This window comes from Ranitomeya variabilis, chromosome 3, assembly GCF_051348905.1.
Source record: "Ranitomeya variabilis isolate aRanVar5 chromosome 3, aRanVar5.hap1, whole genome shotgun sequence".
Taxonomy (NCBI): Eukaryota; Metazoa; Chordata; class Amphibia; order Anura; family Dendrobatidae; genus Ranitomeya; species Ranitomeya variabilis.
The window spans coordinates 50,972,511-50,999,940 of NC_135234.1; the positions used below are offsets into that span (position 1 = coordinate 50,972,511).

The 27,430-nt window shown below is 45.6% G+C and overlaps 1 protein-coding gene across 2 annotated transcripts in view; it reads right to left on the reverse strand.

Moving 5' to 3' along the window:
• Nucleotides 1-12,157: 12,157 nt before the first annotated feature.
• Nucleotides 12,158-27,430, reverse strand: part of USP25 (ubiquitin specific peptidase 25) — a 104,904-nt gene continuing 89,631 nt past the window's right edge. For both annotated transcript variants that reach the window (XM_077294032.1, XM_077294033.1), the window contains 6 exons: nt 22,186-22,364; nt 18,718-18,796; nt 16,892-16,971; nt 15,714-15,837; nt 15,170-15,365; nt 12,158-12,890 (listed from right to left, as the gene is read on the reverse strand). In XM_077294032.1, coding sequence (XP_077150147.1) covers nt 12,718-12,890; nt 15,170-15,365; nt 15,714-15,837; nt 16,892-16,971; nt 18,718-18,796; nt 22,186-22,364 — 831 coding nt within the window. In that variant the 3' untranslated portion in view covers nt 12,158-12,717. The remainder of the gene's footprint in view (nt 12,891-15,169; nt 15,366-15,713; nt 15,838-16,891; nt 16,972-18,717; nt 18,797-22,185; nt 22,365-27,430) is intronic.

Here is a 27,430-nt window from a genome sequence, read left to right on the forward strand (position 1 = left end):
ACATAGCGTTTGACAAGTGTGACCAACTTTTTACTATAGATGCTGCTTTTGCAGCATCTATAGTAAAAGATAGAATGTTTAAAAATAATAAAAAAAATAAAAAAATGCTTATACTCACCCAGACATCTCCTCAGCGGCGTCCGTTCCTCTTCCTATAGCTGGTCTGTGCGCACAGGACCTTCCGTGACGTCACGGTCACGTCAATCACAGGACAGTGACATCATCGGCAGGTCTTGCACCGCACACCAGCTACAGGAACCGAAGCGACAGCATGCAGTGGAGGCGGGAAGACATCGAGGGTGAGTATAGGACTATTTTTTATTTTAATTCTTATTTTTTGACCAATTATATGGTGCCCAGTCCGTGGAGGAGAGTCTCCTCTCCTCCACCCTGGGTACCAACCGCACATAATCTGCTTACTTCCCGCATCGTGGGCACAGCCCCGTGCGGGAAGTAAGCAGATCAATGGACCCCTAGGTGTGCGGAATCCCCTGCAATTCCGCATTTTAATGAACATGTTGCTTTTTTTTCCGCGATGCGATTTTTTCGCGGAAAAAAAGGCTACATTTGCACAAAAAATGCGGAATACACTTAAAATAATAGGAGGCACATGTAAGCGTTTTTTTCGCGTTTTTATAGCGAAAAAACGCGAAAAAAACGCGAAAAATACTTAACGTGTGCACATGGCCTAAAAGCCTACTAACCTTGGGGTCTTAGTCTATTAATTTTATTTCTCGTTCATCAAAATAATTCTTCTCCCCCATCTTAAAAATGATTTCCGAACAATGGAAATATATTATCTACATAATGATCAGATTTTGGACAGATTTCAGGATTTTTAATCAGCAATTTTAGGGTATGTGCACATAGAGGATTTCCTGCGGATCCGCAGCATTTTTTGTGGTGTCTACTATACTTTTCTTCTGATTGTTCCACTCCTGGTTTTCACTTACAAATACTGATGTAAAAGTGGAAGACACAGATCCCACACCTGACATCAGAGGACTAGGATTAGTCCCTGGAATCTCCATGACATGTCTGTCCCACAGCAAATGCACTAAAGATGACAACTTTACTTTTCACACAAATGTTATTTATCCCTCCAAAGAACAGATGAGGGGGCACACTTGCCTCATGACAAATGACACCATTATATATTAACCTAATGCAACTGCTGCAGGTTTGACACTGTGTATACAGCAACAGACCCGCACGGACAGCTGTTACAGCCTAGTTGCTGGGATTTCAAGAAATCCCATGTCCACTATGCGTCCACAGTCACCCATGGATCACCAGCGGAGACTGACATGTGGCGCATCTTTCCAGACCGCAGCATGTCAATTTCTCTTGCGGAGACACTAGTGTTTCACAGAATTTTATACCATTGGGCAGTGAAGAAAAAATAACTACATTTTTACCACCAAAATTTTTTGTTTTAGCCCCAGATTTTACATTTTCACACAAGTAAGTAAAAATGGCAACATAATTTGTCCCACAATTTCTACTGAACACGGCATTGCCCCATATGAGGCTGTCCAGTACTGCTTAGCCATACAGAGAGAGACTTGGGAGGAACGCAGCGCTATTTTCCTCCGGCAGTGGATTTTCCTAAAACAGTTTGTGGACTCCATATAAAGAGCCTCACATTGCTGGAAGATCAGAATCCCCCCTCAAGTGACCCCATTTTGGAAATTATACCCTTTTGGGAATTTATCTACATGTGTAGTGACAATTTTGACTCCATGGGTGTTTTCCAGAAACAAGCAGCAATGAATGTTGCTGAGTGAAAATTGCAAACTGCTGTTGTAGTGACCAGTACGTTGCAGTTACCAGTATGCTATGCCCAGCCCGTGCTACTAGAGACACGCACCTGCAAGTTAGGTGGGCTCTCATCGCTTCAGAAATGCCAAACATGTGGACGCTATATGTGGTTTAGGTACACTGTGGGGCTCAGACAGGAAGGTGCATTGGGAGAAGAAAATTTGCTGAATTTCTTTTGGAGGGTGAGGAGCCATTTTGCTTTTCCAGAGCCTTTGTGCTACCAGTAATGTGGAAGCCCCCTACATTTCTGTTAACAGATAACGGATCAGAATGAGGACTTGCTTTATTTGTGGATTGAGTTGAAGCTTTTCTTGGGAACATTTAACATAACGTTTGGGATAAAATTTATCCGGCGCTCTACGCTGAGCACTTATTTTGGGGTTTCCATCTAAATCTCTGAGTGACGTGATTCAGATGAAACCCCCAAGGGATCCATTCACTATAATGAGGCAGCAGAGTTACTCTGGACTCCGTGTGGCTTCTGCTCAGCGGTGTCCTTTTTTTCAGAGCTACACAAAACTGTGGCCGACGGTACTTTTATGCACGCCTAAAAAGACAGAGACCACCGGATCACAGGTCAGACAGCGTCCGAGTGCCTCCATCTGCTTCATTATAGGGAATTTTCGGCCAGGGGTTCTGTCTGAATCACGTATTTCAGAGATTTACATGAAAACCGTGCTGTAAGCGCTCAGAGCAGGATAAATGTGCGCCAAGGCTTACCGTGATCTTTCGGAGGCAGAATTAAAAAAAAAAAATCAACGGTAGGTGAAGAATTGGATTTATTTTTTACGCCACTCCTCGTGCGGTGTAAGTGATTAGGCGACCTTATTATTCGGGCCGATGCGATTACAGCGATATCAGATTTATATTGAGTTTTTGTGTTTGGCTGCTGTCACACGCTAAAAGACGCTTTTTATTGCAAAAACTAGTTTTAGGCAACACCATATTTTGGGAGCTATCATTTTTCCATATTTTGGCCCACTGGGTCATGTGAGGGCTTGTTTTTCGCAGGACGAGCTGACATTTATATTGGTACCATTTTCAGACACATGACATTTTTTGATCGCTTTTGATAGATTTTTTTGGAGGCAGAATGAACAAAAATAGGGATTTTTGTGTACTCACCGTAAAATCCTTTTCTCCGAGCCATTCATTGGGGGACACAGACCGTGGGTGTATGCTGCTGCCACTAGGAGGCTGACACTAAGTGATACAAAAAAAGTTAGCTCCTCCCCTGCAGCATACACCCTCCTGCTGGCTCTCAGCCAACCAGTTCGGTGCAAAAGCAGTAGGAGATCAATAACAACGTATGAAAGTATATGAAAGTAAATATGAGAGAAGAGTATATCAAAAGTATAGTATGTGAAAGAAAATATGAGAGTAGAGTATATCAAAGTAGATATGAGAGTATAGCATGTCAAATATAATAATATATATACACACATACATATACACCTACATATACACATACATACACACATGTGAAAACTATATAAATATACAAGCATAAGCTAAAAAGGGTGGGAGCTGTGTCCCCCAATGAATGGCTCGGAGAAAAGGATTTTACGGTGAGTACACAAAAATCCCTATTTCTCCTTCGCCTCATTGGGGGACACAGACCGTGGGACGTCCTAAAGCAGTCCCTGGGTGGGCAGATCAGGCCCTGTGCAACCGCCACTTACAAGTGCGCTACCACGGCCTGCAGAGTCCGCCTGCCCAGACTTACATCTGCGGAAGTCTGGGAATTGTAGTGCTTCAAGGATGCATGCGGACTGGCTGAACCCGCAAAGATGACAGACGTGCTTTGCTGACGTCTGGTGTCTAGAACCCAAGAACCCTCGATTGATCGAGTGGAGTGAAAATAAATACTGTCCTCTAACACGTAAGGATTTCTGGATGCGTAAAGAATGCACCAGGCTAACATGGCCGAAGACACGGCTAAGCCCTTCCTGAAACAAGAAAGACCATCAGGAAGCCCAGATGAGGTGTCCATCCTCTCTAAGGACGCCGTCCTAGACACGTACCTACTCAGGACACTCACATTGTGCAGGGAATGGGGTACTCATTCCATTTTGTGGATGGGAGCCGAAAGAGGAGAGGGAAGAAAGATGGTAATAAGGAAAAAAGGGTTTGAAGGACCGGAGTGGCCAGCTTCGAAGACTCATCTGACTTGACTAGGACAACACGGATGTCCCAGGGTCACTGGGGTCGTCCTGCTTCCTAAAGACCCTCGGAACTAGTGGAAGAGGCGTGATGGAGTATGCACTGCGATGGCTTTCGGATGTCGAGGCCAAACCTGAACTCGAGTACATTGGTGGTCAGGCTGGATGCCATCCGATCTACATCTGGAGTGCTCCAGTGAAGGTAGATAAGTTGGAAAACTTCCATATGAAAACTCCCACCGAGTTGAGGCGAGACCCTGGCGGCAAGAGACAAAACTGCTGCTCAGAGTTGTACTCTCAGGATGAGTACTGCCAAGATCACCAAAAAATAAATCTCGGCCTATCAGAGAGTGTGAGGTACGTAGGTCAAGATGCCTGACCGTGGGTACCTACAAGACGATAGACGTATTGAACAGCCGTGATAATATCCAACTGAGTTTGGAAGGGGAGACCTGCCAGAGGGCATCGGTCCTGCTGTGGGAGCAAAGGTACCGTTGGGATCCGCAGAAAAAAACCGGTTGGGAGACTGGATTCCCGAGGTAACCAGAGGCCGTGAGCAGTATGGTGACGCTCCGCAGACACTAGCAACCATTGAGCCGGGAGAAAGGATCTCCCCCGGACGAGAAAGGTACTCAGAGATTACCCTCTGGAAACTTGTTTGATCTGTAGGAAAAAACAAGCGGAGCGAAGGGAACTGCCTCCATTCCCATATTCTATCCAAGGATACTCCTAGCAAATCGGATGGAATGAAGGCAGGTACGGACCGGGGCTGAAAAATCAGCCCTGTTTTGAGAACCCGGGTTTTTTTTTTTTTTTTTTTTTTAAAGACGTAGCAGAAGAGATAGCCCAAGACCAGACAGGCCGTTCTGGCATTTGCCAGAACTGCCGGATGGCCATTCTGGCCCGGAATGAGGGGATGAGTGACCATGTGCGAGGGCGCCCTGTTGAAGGACCACAGCCTTGTTTCAAGGGAGGATCCCAACTCTCTGGAGGTGTCCAAGATCATCCTTAAAAAAGGATATCTGCTGGGCTGGGAAAGAGGAAGACCTGTTTAAGTCTATCCGCCGGCCCAGGAGAGGAAGGATATCGTAAGAATGACCGCCGTCATGATAATGGCGAACACTCTGGGAAGGGCAAGGTCGTGACTTGTGAAGGTAAGCATCCTGAAAGTCGATGGATGCCAGAAAAAAAGCTCCACCTTTCCCTATAGAAGTGATGGCCAAGTGGAGGACCTCCATCCAACGGAGGAGGACGTTTTGGAAGCTCGTTAGAGGTTAGAGTTCCAGGATTGGTCTTACTTTTCGGTTCTCTTTTTGGAACCAAGATCCCTTAGATCTAGACTGTCCTGGACCACGCTTCCACTGTTGGTTGGATCTATAGGACATCTGCGATCCTTTGTTCCTACGTGGGGAACACCCCAACCACTCACCGAATAAGCGACTGCTCTGTAAGGGAGTGAAATCATTATTTATTTATTTATTTTTTTTAAACGCAGAGTAGCTTTCGTTCTCTGATGCGTAAAGCCCTTCTGAATGGAATGGCATGCGCTGCAGACAGCGCCACATAACTAGCCGCATTCCAAGAGGCGTGCGCCACAAAGCCTCCTCCTCAAGAGATTTGATTGCCAGGTGCACTGTCTCCAGAAGGAGAGATAATAGATCTAAAAATAAATGTGAAACAAAGTAGCTAAGGTTTCCAGCCATAGACCATTGGTCTGGTAACCCATGCAGGCGAAGGAAGGGTAAAGCGCTGAACTCGATGCCGCAAGACTGAATGAATGGAATCATTGTCTGACAGTCCATGGTATCGTTAAAAGATGATCCATCGGGCAGGGAAAACTGGTAGGTGCCAGGAAGCAGAGTGCGCGGTTACATCCGCCAGATGAGGAAAAAGACCCCTCTCTTGATTTGCTGCCGTCATTGAACGTGCAGAGATAAAAGAATGAACTTTCAATCAACCATCCTCTTAACAGGGAGGTGGAGAAGAATCGTCCGCCTCCTTGCATCATCCGTTACCTATAGGCGATGCAGAGAGGAACTGCTCGGAAGCCAAAAGGAAGGTATCTGTACATCTACAGAGATCAAGTCCATGGGGAACCGGGATGACATCAGGCCCGGCTGTAGCAGAGTATACGTGGAGGTGACACTCCATGTGCTCATTTGATGATGGCGTAAGATCGGTGTCCTTTGAAGGACCGTCGCCCAGCGTATACGTGGAGGCGACACTCCATGTGCTCTTTTGATAATGGTGTGAGGAGATCAGAGTCCTTTGAAGGACCCGTCGTCCAAAGCATACGTGGATGCGACACTGCATGTGCCCATTTGGTGATGGTGTGAAGAGATCGGTGTCCCCTGAAGGACCCGTCGCCTAGAGTATACGTGGAGGAGACACTCCATGTGCTCATGTGATGAAGGTGTGGGGAGATCGGTGCCCTTTGAAGGACCCGTCGCCCAGAGTATACCTGGAGGCGACACTCCATGTGCTGATAATGGTGTGAGGAGATCGGAGTCCTTTGAAGGACCCGTCGCCCAAAGCATACGTGGATGCGACACTGCATGTGCCCATTTGGTGATGGTGCGAAGAGGTCGGTGTCCCCTGAAGGACCCGTCGCCTAGAGTATACGTGGAGGAGACAATCCATGTGCTCATGTGATGAAGGTGTGGGGAGATCGGTGCCCTTTGAAGGACCCGTCGCCCAGAGTATACCAGGAGGCGACACTCCATGTGCTCATTTGAAGCTGGTGTGAGGAAATCTGAGTCCTTTGAAGGATACGTCGCCCTTAAAAAAGCAGTTTAACCAGGCATGGCATCTGGTGTCGCTTGAAGAGGCGTCTGTTTCCAGAGCAAGTCCATTTGCGATTGTTCATAGCGTTTTACCACTGCGCTACCATGGTGTTCACCAGTGAATCGCTTATCCGGACGCTCGCTGTCCAGGACAAATTGCAAATGCACTACTAAGGGTTTCCGTTTTGAGGGACCCTGTGTGTCCTTGCCAATCTAGAGAATGATGTGATGGCCTAACTAGGCGAATCGGTCTTGTTATGAGGCTGTGGCGAATCCAGATCCGAGGTAACATCTGCTTCATATATGGAGTCTTGTTCCGTTTCTAGAATACGTGTGGCCCCTGCTAGCCTAAGGTTCCCCTGTAGGGGGAGATATATATATATGCCTTGCGAGGACTTCAAACCAGAGGGTACAACCTCATGGTCAGGGAGGCCATGGATTACACCAGCGACAAAGCCCCCTTAAGGAGAACTAGATACTCTGGGAAGAGCTGGGATCGGCGGCGGAGGACTCCTGAGCTGATTTGAACTAGGTGCTTTGGGAAAAAAAGTGACCGGCTTAGAATGGTCATGAGTGTAAGACCGGTGAAAAACTGGTCATGTGCCCTTTAAAACTAGGGAACCTTTAAGACCAGGGAATGAGATCATGTGTCTTTAAAGGCCAGGGAATGATGGACGTGTGCCTATAAGTCCAGTGACTACCGGACATGGTACCTTTAAAGAGGGAATTGCCTTTAAGAATAGGGAGCTGATAGATACGCCCTTGATGTCGGTAGGCATCAGGGAGTGACAAGTTCCCTGGACCGTTTCAGTATGTCTATAGAAGATGAGCACGAGGAGAACATACTGTCATCCAGGGTGGAGAACCGTGGACTCCCATGCTGCAAACGCCAGCCTTAAGCACAGGGCAACTGTGCTGCTTGTCCCTTTAATGCTACCGGTGCGTGCGGGGAGGGGTGCCGGGTGAGGGATTGTCTGCTTACCCGGATCCTGAGTCCCCCGTCGGCGTTGGAATAGCGCTGTCTTCAGCGCTGAATACCGCTGATGCGATGCAGCAGCCGCTTCCGGAAATTTACAGCTGGAGTCGGCAGGGGTAAGAAGATGGCCGCCGAGACTCTCGTCCTGAGTGAGAAACGCCCGAATAGGGGGGCGGAGCCGCTAGAATGATGCGAGCGGTGGGCGGGGCTTCCCTGGATGCGGCCTACACAAGGCCAAAGCCGGGAACTAAATTTATGGCTTCGGCCGGCGCACACCCGTGGACTGTAGGGAAATGTGCCGCGGAGCTCTGAGGGGACCCTGACGCTATGGAGCCCTCTTATAACCGCCGGAAAAACGACCCCTGATGTGCACTTACCCCAATATGAAGGGGATGGTAGATGCTGTAGATCAGAGCTGTGCCCAGGGTAGATAGGACGGTGCAGGGTTGGGAAGCCTCCATCCACCATCCCCGTAAAAGGGGGGTGGAGAGGAACTGTCCGCCTCCTTCCATCATCCGCTTTTTCAGTGGTAATGCAGTGGGGGCTGCACGGATGCCACAATGGAGAGTGCCTCTGAACAGCCAAGGGTAAAACCTGGTGGGCAGGGCTGAATGTCCGGCAATAGGCCTGGCTGCAGAAGAGGATACTGAAGGTGACACTCCAGTGCTCGTCTGAAAAGGGAGGGGGGAGATCGGTGCCCTTGAAGGGGCCCGTCGCCCCTAAAATCAGCTCAGGCAGTGGCTTCCCACGTCGCAGGAGAGGATACGGAGAGGTGAAACTCCCGTGCTCGCCTGTTGTTGGTTCGGGGGAGATCGGAACATGAAAGAATCCGTCGCCCCCTTCGTCCAGGTAAAAGGGTTAAATAGTAGAAAATCCGAAAAGTTCTGGTCTGAAAAACAGACCTGTCCGTGTGCCTCCTACGGACACTAAGCTTGAACTGGTTAGCTGAGAGCCAGCAGGAGGGTGTATGCTGCAGGGGAGGAGCTAACTTTTTTTGTATCACTTAGTGTCAGCCTCCTAGTGGCAGCAGCATACACCCACGGTCTGTGTCCCCCAATGAGGCGAAGGAGAAAACAGCAATTCAGGATTTTTTGGGGGATGGTGGGGGATTATGTCATTCCACGATGACGCCACAAAGTCTCCGATCCAAGGGCAGAGGGGCTATCTTCCCTCTGCCTGCTTCAGAGTTCGATGGCAGAACTTAGGGGGTTAAAGTGCCAGGAGCAGTAGGGGACCAGAATCAGCTAACACCCAGCGGCAATCGCGTGCGCACACGATCTCTTGGACATAATAATCCGTCTTGTTTCAATAAGTACCAGGGCTCTGGGACGTATTATTACTGACAGTTGGAAACGAGTTAAATTTATGTGCCCACGAACCGGAGTTGATGCAGGTTTGACACTGGGTATTTATGCAGCGTCAAACCTGCAGCAGACAGCTGTTAAAGCATAGTGGATTGGATTTCAAAAAATCCCATGTCCACTATGCGTCCACAGATGCCCGTGGATCACCAGTGGAGACTGACATGCGGCACATCTTTCCAGACTGCAGCATGTCACTTTCTCTTGTGGAGACACTAGTCTCTGCCAGAGAAATTTCACCAACAGAATGTATTGGATGAGGTGAATCCGCACGGATCAGTGATCACATGTGTATTCACCTGTGTTCAATCGACTGCAACGCTTTGGACTCAGCGAGCATCACTGCATCCAAAGCACTGCTACTTCCGGATTGTGGGCACCTGGCCTTAGAAAACAAAACATGTACATTAGCCACAGTGATAACACCTTGAACTTCTCTTCTGCATTGAAGCATCTGAGCATGTGCAAAACTGAAGGGAAGAGGAGCAGGGTCAGCTGTGACATTGACTATTGTGGTGGATCCTGTATCATAAGCTGTGTATAGAGGTGGTACTCATCACTGTAACCCTGTCTCTGTGAGCACAGGAGTTATTTATCTATCCCGACTCAATTTTGTTTTTTCTACATACATCTCCTTGCCTGCAAAAATGAAGTCTATGTATGGTTAAGAGGGTCTTAAAAACGTCTTTGGCTAAAGACTTAGAGATAACAGAGAAGTGAAACTAGAGTAGAGCCACACCTAGACCCTGGGTGTTGATAGTGTTAACTTTATCAAATTATATGTATGCATGCCAATGCCAGGACATATGTAGTGATAAGCTGAGACATTTATACAAATAAATCCAATGAAGAAACAGAGAAGCAGCACTCACCGATCCGTCCGAGACAGGTCATAACTGACCCGTAGAAGCGCCAGGAGGGCGCGAAACGGCAGTCGTCAGGCTTGCCGCACACTTTACATCTGTACTCCCGGCCGTGAAGATTTTTATCATGTACAAATAAAGATACCTGTCTCGGAAGGATCGGTGAGTGCTGCTTTTCGGTTTCTTTATTGGATTTATTGGCATGTGTCTTTGGCAGAAACACCCGGGATCCGGAGGTCACATTCCTGTTGCAGAGGGGCAGGCTCAGCTGTAATAATAGGCGGTAGTGCCGTCTACTGTGTTTCTCATAGATTGACTGAGACATTTATACTGTTACAATGCATGATGATTAATAACCTATATAGACCCTGACCAAATGACGTAATTAAGGAGTTCTATTAAGATACTACGAGCATCAGTGTGGTACCTCTCGCTTTGTACATGTAGTTGGATTTTACAAATTCATTTGGAGAAGGCACGTTGTCTCAGAACATAACACAATATGGGAGGATGACACCTCTGAGGATAAAGAGCCTGGTGAATGCTGACGAGGACATTTAATCTTCCAAATATCAGTGTCGGATCCCAGGAGAAGCAACCGATATTACAGATCTGTCAATATTTTCTGCGGCATTCTCCTCCACCAGAACCTCTTGTGGTTCCAAATTCATAGGATATTTCTATATTTAACCCTTTTATTTTATTCTGTTTTTGCTTTTACGTATGAGTGTAATTTTATCATTTCATCTTTGAAACCTTTTTAAGCACTGTACTTCTGTTGTATATTAAATCTGAAATGTTATAAACTTGTTCCTTGCTGCTCTAAATGTACCCCCCAAGCCTGAAAAGGGCAACTACAGAGAAGCGGTGTTACCCACAACATGCCAAAGTAAAAGAAAAATGCTTAGGCTGGGTTCACATTACGATATATGCATCCGCTAGACGGACTACGTTACACACGCGGCATAACGCGGTGTAATGTAGCCCGCTAACGCCGCCATTTAGTTCAATGTAGGATGCATCGCTAGCGCATGCCCACAATGGGCGTACGCTAGCTATGTGCCGTCATTGAGTGACGGACCCCGAGACGCGGGCTGCAGCGTTTCCGGGTCCGTCACTGCTAGCGCAGATAGAGCTCTATCTGCGCTAGCGCGCTGCCATACCGGCACTTGCATTAACAGCAGCCCGTGTGTTGAACGGGCTGCTGTTAACGCAGTGTGAACCTAGCCTTAGCTTGTTGCAGAGAATGCCTTTAATAATAAAAAGAGAATTTTGACATTTAATCTGAATGCAGCATAATGTAAGGGCAGAGACCCCGATTCCAGCAATTAATCACTTATACCAGGCTGTGCTGTAGGTTCAATACAAATCAGTGATTTATCAGCAGGAGATTATCACATCTGGACTAGGTCTCATGTGCAGGCCAGTCAGGCTAATCTGCGTAACCCTGCCCACACAACCCATTGGCAGCTTTTGTTTATATTGTCAGCAAGCTGCCAATCAGTGGTGTGGGCGGGGTTATACACAGTTCAGCATTCTGAGCACTGCTAGATCTACAATAGAGAAAATAGGATTTGTATCAAAGCGGAACCAAGCAGCCAAGTAAGTGATACCTCACTGAAATCGGGCTCTCTGCCGCTACATCAAGTTGGTATTAGATTACATAGCAAAAACCTGATGACAGATTCCCTTTAATATGGATACACCTGGAAAGGGAAATGGTTCCTAGATATATAAAAAATGCATAAAATGATAAAAGGGAAATGGTCTTATAAATAATAATATGCATAAAATGTTGAGGCCAGACTGGCTCTAAAGAGCCCACAGGACTTTCTCACAATGTGTTAACCCTGTGATTATTGGAAACCAAGTGTTTTGGTATTTTGCCTGGAATACTGGGTACCAACAGGTCCAGAACTGGAGTGAACGTGTTGTGGTTTAATTTTCAATGTGCACAGGGACAGATTGAGCAAGACATCGATTATTCCATTATAGTTCCACCCACATAACATTTTCTTTCTTTTAAAAAGAGTACATTTATTTGAGAAATAATGTGCTGATTTTCTAAAGTAAAAAAACAAAGAAAAAAAATTCCTTCAACAAATCGAGAAAAACAGTTTAACCCCACAAAACCCCGTCCTTTAAGTACTGCTCAGCTCGTCAAAAAATACTTATCTATTCATTTCATACATAAATGTACAATTTCTTTTTTTATTAATATTTTTTTTTTTTCCAAACGGAGTAACCATAAATAAAACTTTATTCTTTAAATGTCATTTACAAGCTACCAGGCGCCATGTCCTTTTATTAACATGGCACCAGATAATTAAAATGGCGGCGGTCACAGAAAATAAATCCAGACTTAAAAGGTGGTGGGGAATCAATAACAAAAAAAACCCCAAAGCATTGATAAAATGAGTTTTTTTGTAGATAAAAGCAATGTAATACTGTCACAAAGGTGTGGCCATTGAAGCGGTCTTGCCATAAATAGTTTGGGATAGTTTGGATGCGTCTGCTGAAGGCCATGCGTAACTCAGGTGTGGGTGCAGTCTGGCTAAAAAAAAAACCAAAACAGTCTATACAGTCATTTTATCTTTGACAATTTATAACATAAAAAATAAAAGAAGTTAAAAACCTATAGCAGCAACAAAGCAAACCTTGTCATGGGAAGGCATGAGTTAAAAACTAAGAAAGAAAAATAAAGGAAAAAAATAAAAGAGTCTATAGAATGTGCGTAAGAAGGTGCATTGTTCATCTCCCGTCAGCCGGCGTACGACTAAGTGACAACATAATTCGAGCAAACCGCTCGCACAGCTCGTGCGTGGAGAAGGTAGGAAGCTTTGGCGGGTCGTTGAAACCTTTGATTTCAGTTGAACAATCAAGCAGTTTTGGCAGGAAGTCAGTCAGCTTTTCTTGTAGACACGCTGGAGAGATGGGAACAAAGAAGGGGCTCAATGAGCGCACGACGCAAACCCAGCGGGCAAAAGTCATCACGCCCATTAACACATAAGTGTTTATACTGAATGAAAGATTTTTGGTTAAAGTTGATCAAATGCATATTTGTCTTCTGCATGTATTTATTTTGCCCCTAATAAAAAGGACCGGTCTCTTGTCAGAAATATTTATTTTTTCCCTGGAGTTAATCCTGCTCCACTCCGTTCCAGAGATATGGCCTCTTCTTCCAGTGTATAAATCTAGTCTTTGTACCAAGTGGGCATCTCCCACATGAGGACCCCTTAGGAGAACAGTAGAGGACCTCACTCATTTGGATAAAAACAGAATACCACACAGAGAAGAGGAGACCGTTTCTCAGGAATGGAGGCGCAGGAAAAGAAGACAAATGGCAAATTCAGGAGAACAGTGGCATTCACACCTAGGAAAATGTTTATCATTTTGCTATACTGTGAGATGGCTCATGGTGTTAAAGGGAGTGTCACCTTCAAAACTTGATTTAGGGGAACAAATGATCCCCCGTCCCACCACAGGGGGAACAAACGATCCCCGTCCCACCACAGGGGCAACAAACGATCCCTGTCCCACCACATGGAGAACAACGATCCCCGTCTTACAACATGGAGAACAAACGGATCCCCGTCCCGCCACATGGAGAACAAACGGATCCCCGTCCCGCCACAGGGAGAACAAACGATCCCCGTCCCACCACAGGGAGAACAAACGATCCCCGTCCCACCACAGGGAGAACAAACGATCCCCGTCCCACCACAGTGAGAACAAACGATCCCCGTCCCACCACAGTGAGAACAAACGGTCCCCGTCCCACCACAGGGAGAACAAACGATCCCCGTCCAACCACAGAGAGAACAAACGATTCCTGTCCCACCACAGGGAGAACAAACGATCCCCGTCCCACCACAGTGAGAACAAACGATCCCCGTCCCACCACAGTGAGAACAAACGGTCCCCGTCCCACCACAGTGAGAACAAACGGTCCCCGTCCCACCACAGTGAGAACAAACGATCCCCGTCCCACCACAGAGAGAACAAACGATTCCTGTCCCACCACAGGGAGAACAAACGATCCCTGTCCCACCACAGGGAGAACAAACGATCCCTGTCCCACCACATGGAGAACAACGATCCCCGTCCCACCACAGAGACAACAAGCGATCCCCGTCCCACCACAGTGAGAACAAACAGTCCCCGTCCCACCACAGGGAGAACAAACGATCCCCGTCCCACCACAGAGAGAACAAACGATTCCTGTCCCACCACAGAGAGAACAAACGATTCCTGTCCCACCACAGGGAGAACAAACGATCCCTGTCCCACCACATGGAGAACAACGATCCCCGTCCCACCACAGAGACAACAAGCGATCCCCGTCCCACCACAGGGAGAACAAACGATCCCCGTCCCACCACAGGGAGAACAAACGATCCCCGTCCCACCAGAGGGAGAACAAACGATCCCCGTCCCACCACAGGGAGAACAAATGGTCCCCGTCCCACCACAGGGAGAACAAACGATTCCCGTCCCACCACAGGGAGAACAAACGATTCCCGTCCCACCACAGGGAGAACAAACGATTCCCGTCCCACCACAGGGAGAACAAACCACCCCCGTCCCACCACAGGGAGAACAAACGATCCCCCGCCCACCACAGGGAGAACAAACGATCCCCGTCCCACCACAGGGAGAACAAACGATCCCCGTCCCACCACAGGGAGAACAAACGATCCCCGTCCCACCACAGGGAGAACAAACGATCCCCGTCCCACCACAGGGAGAACAAACGATCCCCGTCCCACCACAGTGAGAACAAACGGTCCCCGTCCCACCATAGGAAGAACAAACGATCCCCGTCCCACCACAGGGAGAACAAACGGTCCCCGTCCCACCACAGGGAGAACAAACAATCCCCGTCCCACCACAGGGAGAACAAACGATCCCCGTCCCACCAAAGGGAGAACAAACGATCCCCGTCCCACCAAAGGGAGAACAAATTCACGGTCCTATATGGACTGCGATGCCTGCACCAGCCGTAGGTTTCCTCACCAGAACTCAATGTCTTTATACATGTCTATGAAGATGATGAATTCTGGTCAAGAGACCCATGACCGGTCCAGACATTATGGTGCGGACGCTGACCATGAATGTCAGATGTGCGAGGCTTGTCCTAATCTGAGATAATTGGGGTCGGCGCCCGTTAGGGGTAATAATATAATCCACCGTGGAGACTCACGTTCCATTTCTTGCCCCAGGTATGAACACCAGCGATTCCTCATGTCTTCTACAGCAATTATGTCCTTTTCTTCTATTTCATCAGCCAACAACATGGGCAAACATGGCACAATGAGTTCATTCATCAGAGTCAGGCCGTTGCCGACTTTTTCTACATCTCCAGACTCGAACATGATCGCGGCTTTCTCATTCAGTTTCTTCAGGACACAAGAAATAAAAGGTTTATAAACAAATTTACGTAATGTGCCACATTTATTGTTGTAGCCCATACATGAGGTGCTGTATCTAAAACAGGGCCACACTGCCAAAAAATCAGAACAGTGGCCTCATATTGCCAAAAGCTGCTTAAAGAGGCCATGACAATATCAGTATTTCATTTTTTTAAATTTTTTATAATGTATACTACTCTCTCAAGTCTACAAACGTTACTTATGGGAAGTATATGCCGAAAAGTACTAAGCAAAGTTACACATAAACATAAACTTTACAGCTCGTCAGAGGTCATGGGATGGATTCTGTATAAATCGAGCATATGTTCTACTTACTAGAAAACACTCCCTTCGATAATGAGAAATCAGTTCCTCATCGTGTCCTCTATATGGGCCTCTTGAGAGAAGATCCTTGTTGTACTGGTAGCCATAAATGAGGTACAGCAAAGCTTCCACATAACTAGGAGATAAGGCAGAGGTTACGTCAGCTAATGGGCTAGGGTTATGCACAATACTAAGAAATTAAACTCTTCTCCCTGCAGCTGTTGGCCAGGATCCCCGAGAACTGCCTCCCGTACTGGATGACATACTTCTTTATTAGTTTGACTCATCGATGCAGCCTGACACACGTGAGCCAAGCAGACTATTCATAAGAAGAGCCGAGGATGCCAAGAGTTACGAGGTGGTTCCTGAGGCACGGTCCACCGGCCAGAGATAACCAACATATCCGATGGATCGAGTTGATTTGTACCAATGCAACACAATTTCCAAAGTTTCTTAACCCTTAAAAGATGTACAGCGCCTTTCATTTGTGCATCGCTTTAAGCGTGCTGGGTGGGAAGCTGGCATGGTGCACGTTCATTAAAACAGAACATGTGCTGGGTACCAGGTGGGCAACCATCCTGCCCAATGTGACCTAATAATCAATACGGAAATGAGAGGTTCTGCACAAGTCAAATCAGCTAAAATAGGGTTTTGTACTTTTAGTAAAACCAAAACTTCAGATTCGTGCAATTCCTATTCATTGTTGTCTTCCTTTGAGTTTTGGTGGCTCATTGAAAGGTGGCAAGCCATCTTATGTCTCAAATTTACTATCGTTAATGCCAGATCCACGGGCAGCATGTATCAGGCACTGGCTACATAATTACCGCCATGTATGTTTGACTCTGAAACATGCCTTGGACCGAACCAAGCAGGAAACTAGTCGGAAAGGCAGATCCCTGGCGGCTTCTCACCACTCGCTCCCTTTGACTGACACGTCTTTCCCTGCGTGCTCCTATAGATAAAGCCACCAGGGGTCTGCCTGTCTGACTAGTCTCCCATACAGCTCGGTCAACAGATATGGCTGAAATCATGCAGCTAGGGCCATATACATGCTTCCTGTGGATTCGGCAAAACCGATCAGCTGTCAGATTCCTTTTAATTGATAAAACATAATATAAATACTACACAAGTGAATAAATTGTACCAATAAGTGCACAAATGCTGAAATTCTGCAAATCACAATCTCGTACCTTTTGTTCTGAAACAATTCTAATCCGATCAAGATTAACATCGTCGTCTCTCGAAAGATCCGGTATTCCTTGTGCCACCTCTATACAGGAATAAGAGCCATAAAGAGACATTGCTTGTTACGGAAATCATGAGAAAATACATGCACCAAGCACTCTAACAAAAGGTGCAAAAGGGTTTCCCCAAAAAGCGCTTGCTATAAAAGTCAGATTAGAGCTCCAACAGCGCCATCCCCCCACTGACCTCCGGGAACGGAGGAGTGTCTGCAATGCTCATTTTCTCCTTACTGATTGCATATCCTAAGAATAATCCCTGTCCAATCAATGGAATTGGTGGCTGATTAGTAGAAATTCCACAAAATTGTTATGGTTAACGATGGTGGTTACACCATGTGAATACTGAAACGTTTCAACTACTTGTGAACTCTCCAAGTCTTAAAACATCGGACCGTTCGTCATAGAACTCTGCAGAGGTGTTGTAGACCAGAGGTGTCAAACTGCATTCCTCGAGGGCCGCCAACAGGTCATGTTTTCAGGATTTCCTTGTATTGCACAGGTGATAATTTAATCACCTGCACAGAATGATTCCAGCACCTTGTGGAATGCTAAGGAAATCCTGAAAACATGACCTGTTGGCGGCCCTCGAGGAATGCAGTTTGACACCTCTGTTGTAGACTATGAGGAGTCTGACCATTTCTGCAAGGCTGTTCATTGATGGTGAGTCTCCCACTAGAGAAGGCAGAGGCAGTTTACTACCATCTCTGCCTTTCTGATTGCAGTATAACAAAGGAGTAAGAATGAATGAAGCTGTGAATAAAGTATAAGAAGCACTCGCCGCTACGCCCTTCATCCTCCGGATCCAGTGATTACACAATTGCTGGGTGCCAGGTGGAGCCTTGGGTCTCCGCAGACCCAGTTTAGATCTGCTATGCAGACATGAGGCTGAATTTGCTCTGTAACTGGGGCCAGTGTACCAGCTCCAGTTAGGCCATGTTCACACTGACTTTTTATTTTTTGCTTTTAACGACTTCAAAAAGTCTTGGAAAAAACTTTTCCAATTCATTTCCACGGCAAATTTACTTTGCTGTCCATATGAGGAGTATTTGTTGAGCTTATTTTTTTTCCAAATTTGTGATTAGTTATGGAAAACCTTCTGGGTGAAAAAAAAAAGAAAATGCCCATCACTTCTATGAAGCAGGATGTGAAGGAAACATCTCCAAACTAGACAATGTTCGATCAAAAGGCTGAAAAAAAAAACCTCAGTGTGAACACTGCCTTTCAGGGGAAAGCAGCAATTAAATTCAATGTAGGTATTTAAATATTGTAATGCCCCCAAAAGGTGTTTTATGACCTTACAGGTGGCATAGTTAAAAATAAAAGAAAGGAAAAGCCGGTAAAAAGCCACTGACGTTCCAGAACCAGTTTTTGGCTTTCCTCCATATGGGGGAAAAAAATCCATGTCTAACATATAAATAATTGGTATGGAAAGGAAATGATCATTTGAAAAAAAAAATATATATATATATGAAAAACAGAAATGTCTTTTTTGGTCTTTATATTTCAACAAAAAAGAGGATTAAAAACCAGAACACTTAGCATAAATCTGCTTATACCAACAAGTGCCTGGTCATCACAATGGGCTGATCATGGACTTATTCAAAACATGGATGTAGCAGTCAGATATTAATTATTAATAAAAGGACTATAAAAAATGCAAATATTGAAAAAACTAGTTTATTAATCTGGCATAAGGGAAATTTATGAAAAACGGTCACAAAATAGATTAAGATCTTTGCTCATGAAATATACATTACACATCTTATACCGACCTTGTACTCGTCCATGTTAACCTCGTCCGGCTTTATCAGTTCAAGCTTGGCCTGGGCCACCTTCATAATGTTTCGACAACTAAAAAAAAAGGTAAAGACTATTAAAAGGGTTTTTATGAGATTAGAAAAAAAAAGGATCTACGGTATATTCCATGAGCGGTGTCTAGTGCTGAGCTCAGCGTTATTCCCTGGAATAAGGCTTAGATACAATAGCTAATATACATAAAATAAGAACATTTCTTTTTAAGAAAATTTGCTAGCTTTCTGTACGGTCAGAAATCTATGAAAGTTGCAAGTGCATTGTTGTGGGCAATAATTCAATAAATGCAATGTCTAACACGTTACTCCACTTTGAATGTATACAAGTGGTGTCCAACAGGGCTACAATAGCCACATGGAGAGCAAAAGGAGTCTTCTTAGCCTCTGGCCACCGCCAAAAGTGTTCCTATGGCATTTTAGGTTGCTTAGTGGCGACTGTAGGTTTTTGCTGCCATCTCAGCACACGACCTGCATTGTTCATATCCTTTTTTTGAGGCCTATGTTGTTTTTTGTAACCCCTTCATGACCAGAGGTATTTTCGTTTTTGCGCTTTCGTTTTTTTGCTCCTCTTCTTCCCAGAGCCATAATTTTTTTTCTTTTCGGTCAAAACGGCCATGTGAGGGCTTGTATTTTCCGGGAAAGTTGTACTTTTGAAAGACACATTGGCTTTAACATATCGTGTCCTCAAAAACGGCGTCACTGATGGGTGGGATTTCCTGTGCGCTATTGGTAAGCGCGAGGTAAATGCCGCTGTCAAAGATTGACAGCGGCATTTAACAGGTTAACAGCCGAAGGTGGATCGCGATTCCACCCGCAGCTGTTAGAGGCACATGTCAGCTGTTCTGAACAGCTCACATGTGCCGGGAAAGTTGTGGGCTCAACGCCGGTGCCCACATCAAAGGGAGGGATTCAGACGTGGGCGTACTATTACACAACGTTGGAAAGGGGCAAGGCAAGGCGAGGCTTTAAACAAGGCGAGGCTTTATCCCAGCATGCATGGATATACACCAGGGTCTTCTCATTTGCATGGGAGCTTTTAGGTTAGAATACTGGGATAAACCAGCTGTTTGATTTGGAAATGGACGGGGACCTCCCAACTCTTTCTTTATAGATGTCGGAAAACATAAAAACAAAAAAAAAAAAACCAACAAGCTTGTTGAATTTCAGTCTCCTGGAGCCTGGCAGCGTAATTTTAGGTTTTATATTTGGCCAAGCTGAAATCTCTGCAGGTAAGAAATCAGTAGTGACAGATATTTAGGGAATTAGGATTCCCTATTCTCACCCCATAAAAATGTCATCATTTCATACCGCACCGTACTGCTGAAAAATAACACCGCTATTGTTATATGTGGCTGGCACATGAAGCAAGCGAGCAGGTTTGATCTTCATCAAATGCATTTAATGAAAACAATTATTTTAATTATCCACAAACCAAATATTTGGGTTTTAATATTCGTGAAGCTTTTAATGAGGCTGAGCAAATGTCAAAAGTGTCAAGGACATGCCCTGGTACAAAACACTAGGCGCCAACAGATGAGGTGCACAGACTTTGAAGAAGATCACAAACCTACAGAAAAGGTTATTAGGAAGTCATAAAACCTAAACCACACCAATATATCCCTGATCTCCTCCATATCTGCCTACAGCACGTGGCTCCACGCCATGGCCATACTCTGCATGGATCTCAGGAAAACGACAATTTTAGGTCAGTGGATACTACTCCTTACTACAGAGTAATAACAACAGCATTGGCCGCATCCAAGAGGTCGAATGTAACCGATTCATTGCGATACCTCCCCACAATCCTCATTCTGGCTTGTGACAAAGGTCAAAAACTGGTGGCTAAAAATACATAAGGTCAGACGGGTATTATAGGCTCAACTCCGGCTGGCAATGGACAGATTGCCTGTAACAGTACGAAACGGAGAACAAACCCCAGAATAAGGATCAGGGAGACGACTCATAGGAAAAAGGTTTTGTCGTTTCCTCCTTATTGGACATATACGGTAGTTTTTGAGCAAGCTATATCAATTTTTATTTTTTTTGTAACTATTTTGTAACTACACCACCCACAAAAAAGTCAATTCCAACAGACATCATGCTTTAGCCTCAGCCACAAGTCAATGGCTCAGTCGGAAGACCTTAAAAAAAAAGGACTCAAGAGTATGCACTTTATACTCTGTCTGCCCTCATTTTTGGCAGTGTCCACCCTTTTGGCGCAAACATGAAAACGTCGTCAACCGCATTTTTAAGCAAGCCGAAAAAGAGACCAGACAGAGCATAAAGTGACTGTGTCATTAAAGTCAATAGCCCCATCGGTGGATACACTTGAATCCAGTTTTACATTCAGGTGGAAGTCCCGACGGAGCCATTGACGCGTGTCTAAAACGTGATGTGAAGCCGGCCTTACTGGAGATGTGGCTGCAGGGAGGAAAGGAACTTGCATCCTCTCTGCAGCTGCTGGCTTTCAGTTATCATGGCGCACACGGAGAGATTCCAGTCTTTGGTCACTTTATAGTGAGTGCAGAAATCACTCCCAAGCACATGGAGGGACAGTTTGCACTGTACTCTGGTGTTGGGAAGTGATCACAGTCCCGTCCGTATAACCGGAAGCTGCAGGTAAGATATAAAGTTCATTTTCTCCCTGTAGCCACCACTCCAGTAAGCAGCTTAACATGACTGTAACTTTATTTACGTGCAGATAACCCTTTATCTGCAGGTAAACGACATTTTTTTCCCTTTACCATGAAGTCTAAAACGAACAATATACAACTATATACACTGCACAACGAACATCCAAACAGTACAATAAATATTCCTGGAAAAAAAAATAGTTGTCAACGTCTCCCCCTGAAATAAAAAAGCAGCACAAAACACAGCCAGTATCATAAATTGGTATTTGGATGCCAAAAAAGTGCACAAATAAACACATATTACAACATTCCAAGTGTTAAGTTATGGATTTTAATATGTAAATTAAACTTTCTGGGTAAATTGACCATAATAAAATTGAGGGGAACATACAGGAGCAGCAAAAACTGTCCCAAAAGAATAGCGTGCTTCCTACCACAGAAAATAATGAGATATAAGATTGGTGCTTATGCCTAGCACAAACGGCAATGCTGGCTCCTATATTGGTCAATAAATATAGTATATATTACAGTGCTAAGATATAGGAACACATATATAACGGAGGACAGCCGACCTGATGTCCCTGCACCCTAACAAGCGTTTCGCTCTGCTTCTTCAGGGGGCACAGGAGGAGATAAGCAGTGCCTATATAGCTCGTCTTAGCTCTTTATAACCATAAGGTTCTGACTATTAGGAAGTTGGTAAAAGTGAAGTGTTTGTGTCACCGTTATGTCTAGAACTGAACCTCCAGTTCTGCGAGTCTACGAAACCTCAGACTTCATGGGTAAGTTTGCTTACCGTTCATCAAAACTCAGGTTGCGATCGGCAAATTGTTCCAGGAGGGTTCTCTCGATAATCTTCTTTGGCGCCTGGCTCTGGATGAAGTAGACTATTGCATGCTGTAAGCGGTAGTCTGTCTCCGGAGGAGGATCCTCTTGTGCTAATTTCAATAGACGTGCATACTCCGTTTTGATGGCCTGAGGATAGGAAACAGAAAGGAGACAAAGTTATTTGGCAAACACAAAAACCCACAAACCTAAAAAAAAAAAAAAAGAAAATTAAAAGTTAGCCAGTGTGATCTCCATTATACAATGAGAAAAATCTGCAGCTCTATGAATATACGGGGGTCAGCATCCTGCAACCACTGAAAAACTACAACTCTCGGCATGCTCTGCCAGGTGCCATGCTGGAAATTGTAGTTTTACAACAACAGCAGTGCCGCAGGGTGCTGACCCCTGATTTAAAGGGGAATCTGTCAGCAGATTTTTGGTATGTAATCTGAGAGCACTATCATGTAGGAGCAGAGACCCCGATTCTAGAGTGACGTCACTTACTAGGCTGTGTGCTGATGTTTCAATGCAATCAGTGTTTTATAAGCAGGAGATTATCACTAGGGACTAGGTGTCTCGTGCCTCCTGGTCCAACCCCGCCCCCAGCACTGATTAGCAGCTCACTGTACACAGGAAGCGGCCAATCAGTGATGTGGGCGGGGTTATACACAGCATTCTGAGCAGTGCAAGATCTGCAGCAAAACACTGAATATAATCACAGCTACTGCAAAAAGTGAACCAAGTGATACATCACTGGAATCAGGTTATCTGCTCCTACATCATGCTGCTGTCAAATAACCTGCTAGAGGACCTGTCTGAACTATTTTAGTAGATACCTCATAAAATAATTTTAGAGGATATTTTCTTAAATCTCGGCTGTGCCATTTCTCTACTATCCGAACTGGAAATCTATAAATTTACACTGGGCTGTTACCACAACTGGGGCCCGTCTCTAATGGCTCTGATAATGTCCCATCGGTGATGGCAATGTTGCACATGTACAGGAGAGCACACCCTATAGGCAAGAGGAAATGAAACGCCCACTTGCCAATTTCTTCCCATATTTCCAGGAACAACAGAGGGACGGAACAACATAATTATCCAAATAAGATGTTCCAGAATTGTTCTTTCCAGGAGACTACAGTCATTTACTAGAAGTCAAATGACGAAGCCACATTGTGGTTACTTGTGACCTCAGTGATCGTCTAAGACTTTTAAAATCCAAATCGAAGAAGTATTCCCAATAAGAATGTAAAGAGTAACCAATGATATTCTTCGCTCTCGTTTTAGAACGGGCCTTATGAAAATTCTAGAATAAAATGGATTTTCCTATTTTAATCCCTACCTACCTTCATGACTATGTTATGGAAACGATGCAAAGTTGGCAAACTGACATAATTACACTTGCAGTGCGCCGCTGCCATCTCTTATGGGTGCCGACGGTATTCTACAGCCCCCCAGTGAACCTGATCTAATGGCTGCAATCAGAGACCAGTCTAATGGCCCCAATATAAGTCACAAAGGTTGGGAAAACTGGCCAGATTATTATGCTGAGGACAAAAAGGATCAGGGGTCCGAAATTAGATCTGCTTGATCCTTCTCTTCCTCGATGGGAGGAATCAGGTGACCTACAAACACTAGACTGTTGGCCGATTCTGCAAATATCAGGGGGTCCCGTCTGATGCGCGGTCTAGGTAAGGCTTTCACACAAATGAGACTGGAGAGGAAACTCCATCAGTCTCTCTACAAGACATCTGCTATAACACTGCGGTGTGCCAGTGGGTTATCTGGACTGACAATGGCCTTCAGGTCTTCCATCGGAGGGCACCAATCATGTCTAAAAACACTATTAGCCTGCAGATATCGGGTTATTCTGCATCGTAGTAGCATTATGAAGGTGCTGCAGCACCCAGGAACAAAAGAACTTTTTTTCTCCCAGGAGCCGCCAGCTTTCAGTCGTGCCCGGAGAAATTACAGTCACCGCTCATAGCACAGAGCTGCCCGCCCGGCATAGACGGACAGCCGGCTGTGTATGCATACATTACTGAGCTTGCTGTCAGTGGGTGCCGAGGCATGCTTACAGCTGCCACTCTCAGTGCTGTCAGAAGTGACTGTAACCGCGTCTGCACACCTGTATGACTGACAGCCGGCGGCTTCTGGGAGAAAGTTTAGTTTCTACCAAGCGCTGCCCTGTCAGTATGGCAGCTGGGGACCTTCATAATATTATTAACTGACACATTAACGTTATATCTGCAGGTTAATAGCGTTATCAGACCAGAAAGGTTCCCTTTACATTGGCAGGCAAAATACATTGCAAGACGGATGAATTCTCATACATGTTCAAACTCCCTAGTGGCTCTATATTAATGAAAAATAAAAGGGAAATAGAACTTTTTGATTCATTTATTTATACACCAAGTACCCCAAAACAATACTAATGAAAATATGAACTTATGTTTACTAGTGATGAGCGAATATACTCGTTACTCGAGATTTCTCGAGCATGCTCGGGGTTCTCTGAGTATTTTTTAGTGCTCGGAGTTTTAGTTTTCTTCGCCGCAGCTGAATGATTTATATCTGTTAGCCAGCATAAGTACATGTGGGGGTTGCCTGGTTGCTAGGGAATCCCCACATGTACTTATGCTGGCTAACAGATGTAAATCATTCAGCTGCAGCAAGAAAAACTAAATCTCCGAGCACTAAAAAATACTCGGAGGACCCCCGAGCGTGCTCGAGAAATCTCGAGTAACGAGTATATTCTCTCATCACTACATTATACAGCTCAGAAGGAAAAATGATGCAACTGGCATGCCACAAATACTTAGCATGAGCATTGATCAGGCACTGAGGGCACATATATAGACTGGGCACCCAGATACCCACTCTGCACAACTGAGGTTAAGGAACCCAGTGCCGCATTTAAATGGACCTCGCACCAGTGCTCTCGCGCATTGGTTCCCCTCAACACCCCATCACACAATTGTGAGGTGCCGATGGGTTAACCATGAGATACAGCATAATTTTTCAATCGCTGGGGGGAATGGTCACCTGGGAACCCCAGCGATTTCAAGGACCTCCAAAGAGGTCAATCAAGTGCACTGCCACTTCACTCACTCTACTGGGAGTGACAAAGACCAGATGTGCGCAGCGCTCAACAATCTACACTCCATCCATTAACAGTGATGAAGCAGCAATGTACAAGATGGACCACTGCTCTATTCACATGGGGCTCCTCAAAGCCAGGGTTCTCGAGAGCCCCAGATTTCAGACATCCAATGATCGGTACATATTAACCTTTATCCAGTGGATACGTCATAACTTTCAAACATGAGAATACCCTTTTCAAGGTGTTAAAATGTCATGTGAAAATAGCTGTATAACAAGGAAATGAATCAAGTCCAGCTAGAATGAGAGACCTAATGAGTTAAAGTGTATTCAGTCACTGACTTACAACAGCAGCTCGTACTGAGCAGTAGGAGATCTCTGCAGGGAGGAGAGGCATTGAGGAGCTGACAATCAGGCTTGGTGTGCAGATAGTGTGTTAAACTTTCACAAAGGATATTAAGAAATTCAGTATCTATGTCCTAGGAAAGCCATTTAGTAATATATGCAGTTTGCATCGTAAAATCTGGTGACATATGCACTCTACATCGCTCACTGTGATGAGCATGCAGCTCCCATGCAGACAGGTGAGGTATGTTCTATGGACTAGCAGGGTGCAATAAAATACCCGCCGGTTGGCTGCATCCATCACACGGCTTCCTCTGCTATTTATTTATGCTGGCAATCCAATGGTGGGGTGTCAGGCAGATGCGAAAGCGGCATATTGGCGCTCTTCAGAGTACAGGGGATTTGTATTTATTTACACCCACTGGGGCAAACAAGGTTTAGGCAAAATATAGTGAAAATCCCTTTTTAAAAGGCTAGATGTTTGGGAAGGATCATCAATATCTGACTGGTGTGGATCCACCTTCCAAAACCAGCCGTATGAGCTAGTCCTGACTCTCCCAACGAGTGCTGTCTGGGCTAGTCCTGACTCTCCGAGTGCTGCATGAGCTAGTCGCACCTCTCCAACAAGTGCTGTATGAGCTAGTTGTGACTCTCCAACAAGTGCTGTGTGAGCTAGTCCTGACTCTCCGAGTGCTGTGTGAGCTAGTCGCTCCTCTCCAACAAGTGCTGTGTGAGCTAGTCGTGACTCTCCAACAAGTGCTGCATGAGCTAGTCGTGACTCTCCAACAAGTGCTGCATGAGCTAGTCGTGACTCTCCAACAAGTGCTGTATGAGCTAGTCGTGACTCTCCAACAAGTGCTGTATGAGCTAGTCGTGACTCTCCAACAAGTGCTGTACGAGCTAGTCCTAACTCTCCAACAAGTGCTGTATGAGCTAGTCCTAACTCTCCAACAAGTGCTGTATGAGCTAGTCGTGACTCTCCAACAAGTGCTGCATGAGCTAGTCGTGACTCTCCAACAAGTGCTGTATGAGCTAGTCGTGACTCTCCAACAAGTGCTGTATGAGCTAGTCGTGACTCTCCAACAAGTGCTGTATGAGCTAGTCGTGACTCTCCAACAAGTGCTGTACGAGCTAGTCCTAACTCTCCAACAAGTGCTGTATGAGCTAGTCCTAACTCTCCAACAAGTGCTGTATGAGCTAGTCCTGACTCTCCAACAAGTGCTGTATGAGCTAGTCGTGACTCTCCAACAAGTGCTGTATGAGCTAGTCCGAACTCTCCAACAAGTGCTGTATGAGCTAGTCCTGACTCTTCAACAAGTGCTGTATGAGGTAGTCGTGACTCTCCAACTAGTGCTGTATGAGCTAGTCCTGACTCTCCAACGAGTGCTGCGTGAGCTAGTCGCGCCTCTCCTCCGAGTGCTGTGTGAGCTAGTCGCCCCTCTCCAACAAGTGCTGTATGAGCTAGTCGTGACTCTCCAACAAGTGCTGTATGAGCTAGTCGTGACTCTCCAACAAGTGCTGTATGAGCTAGTCGTGACTCTCCGAGTGCTGTGTGAGCTAGTCGCTCCTCTCCAACAAGCGCTGTGTGAGCTAGTCCTGACTCTTCAACAAGTGCTGTATGAGGTAGTTGTGACTCTCCAACTAGTGCTGTATGAGCTAGTCGCGCCTCTCCTCCGAGTGCTGTGTGAGCTAGTCGCTCCTCTCCAACAAGTGCTGTATGAGCTAGTCGTGACTCTCCAACGAGTGCTGTATGAGCTAGTCCT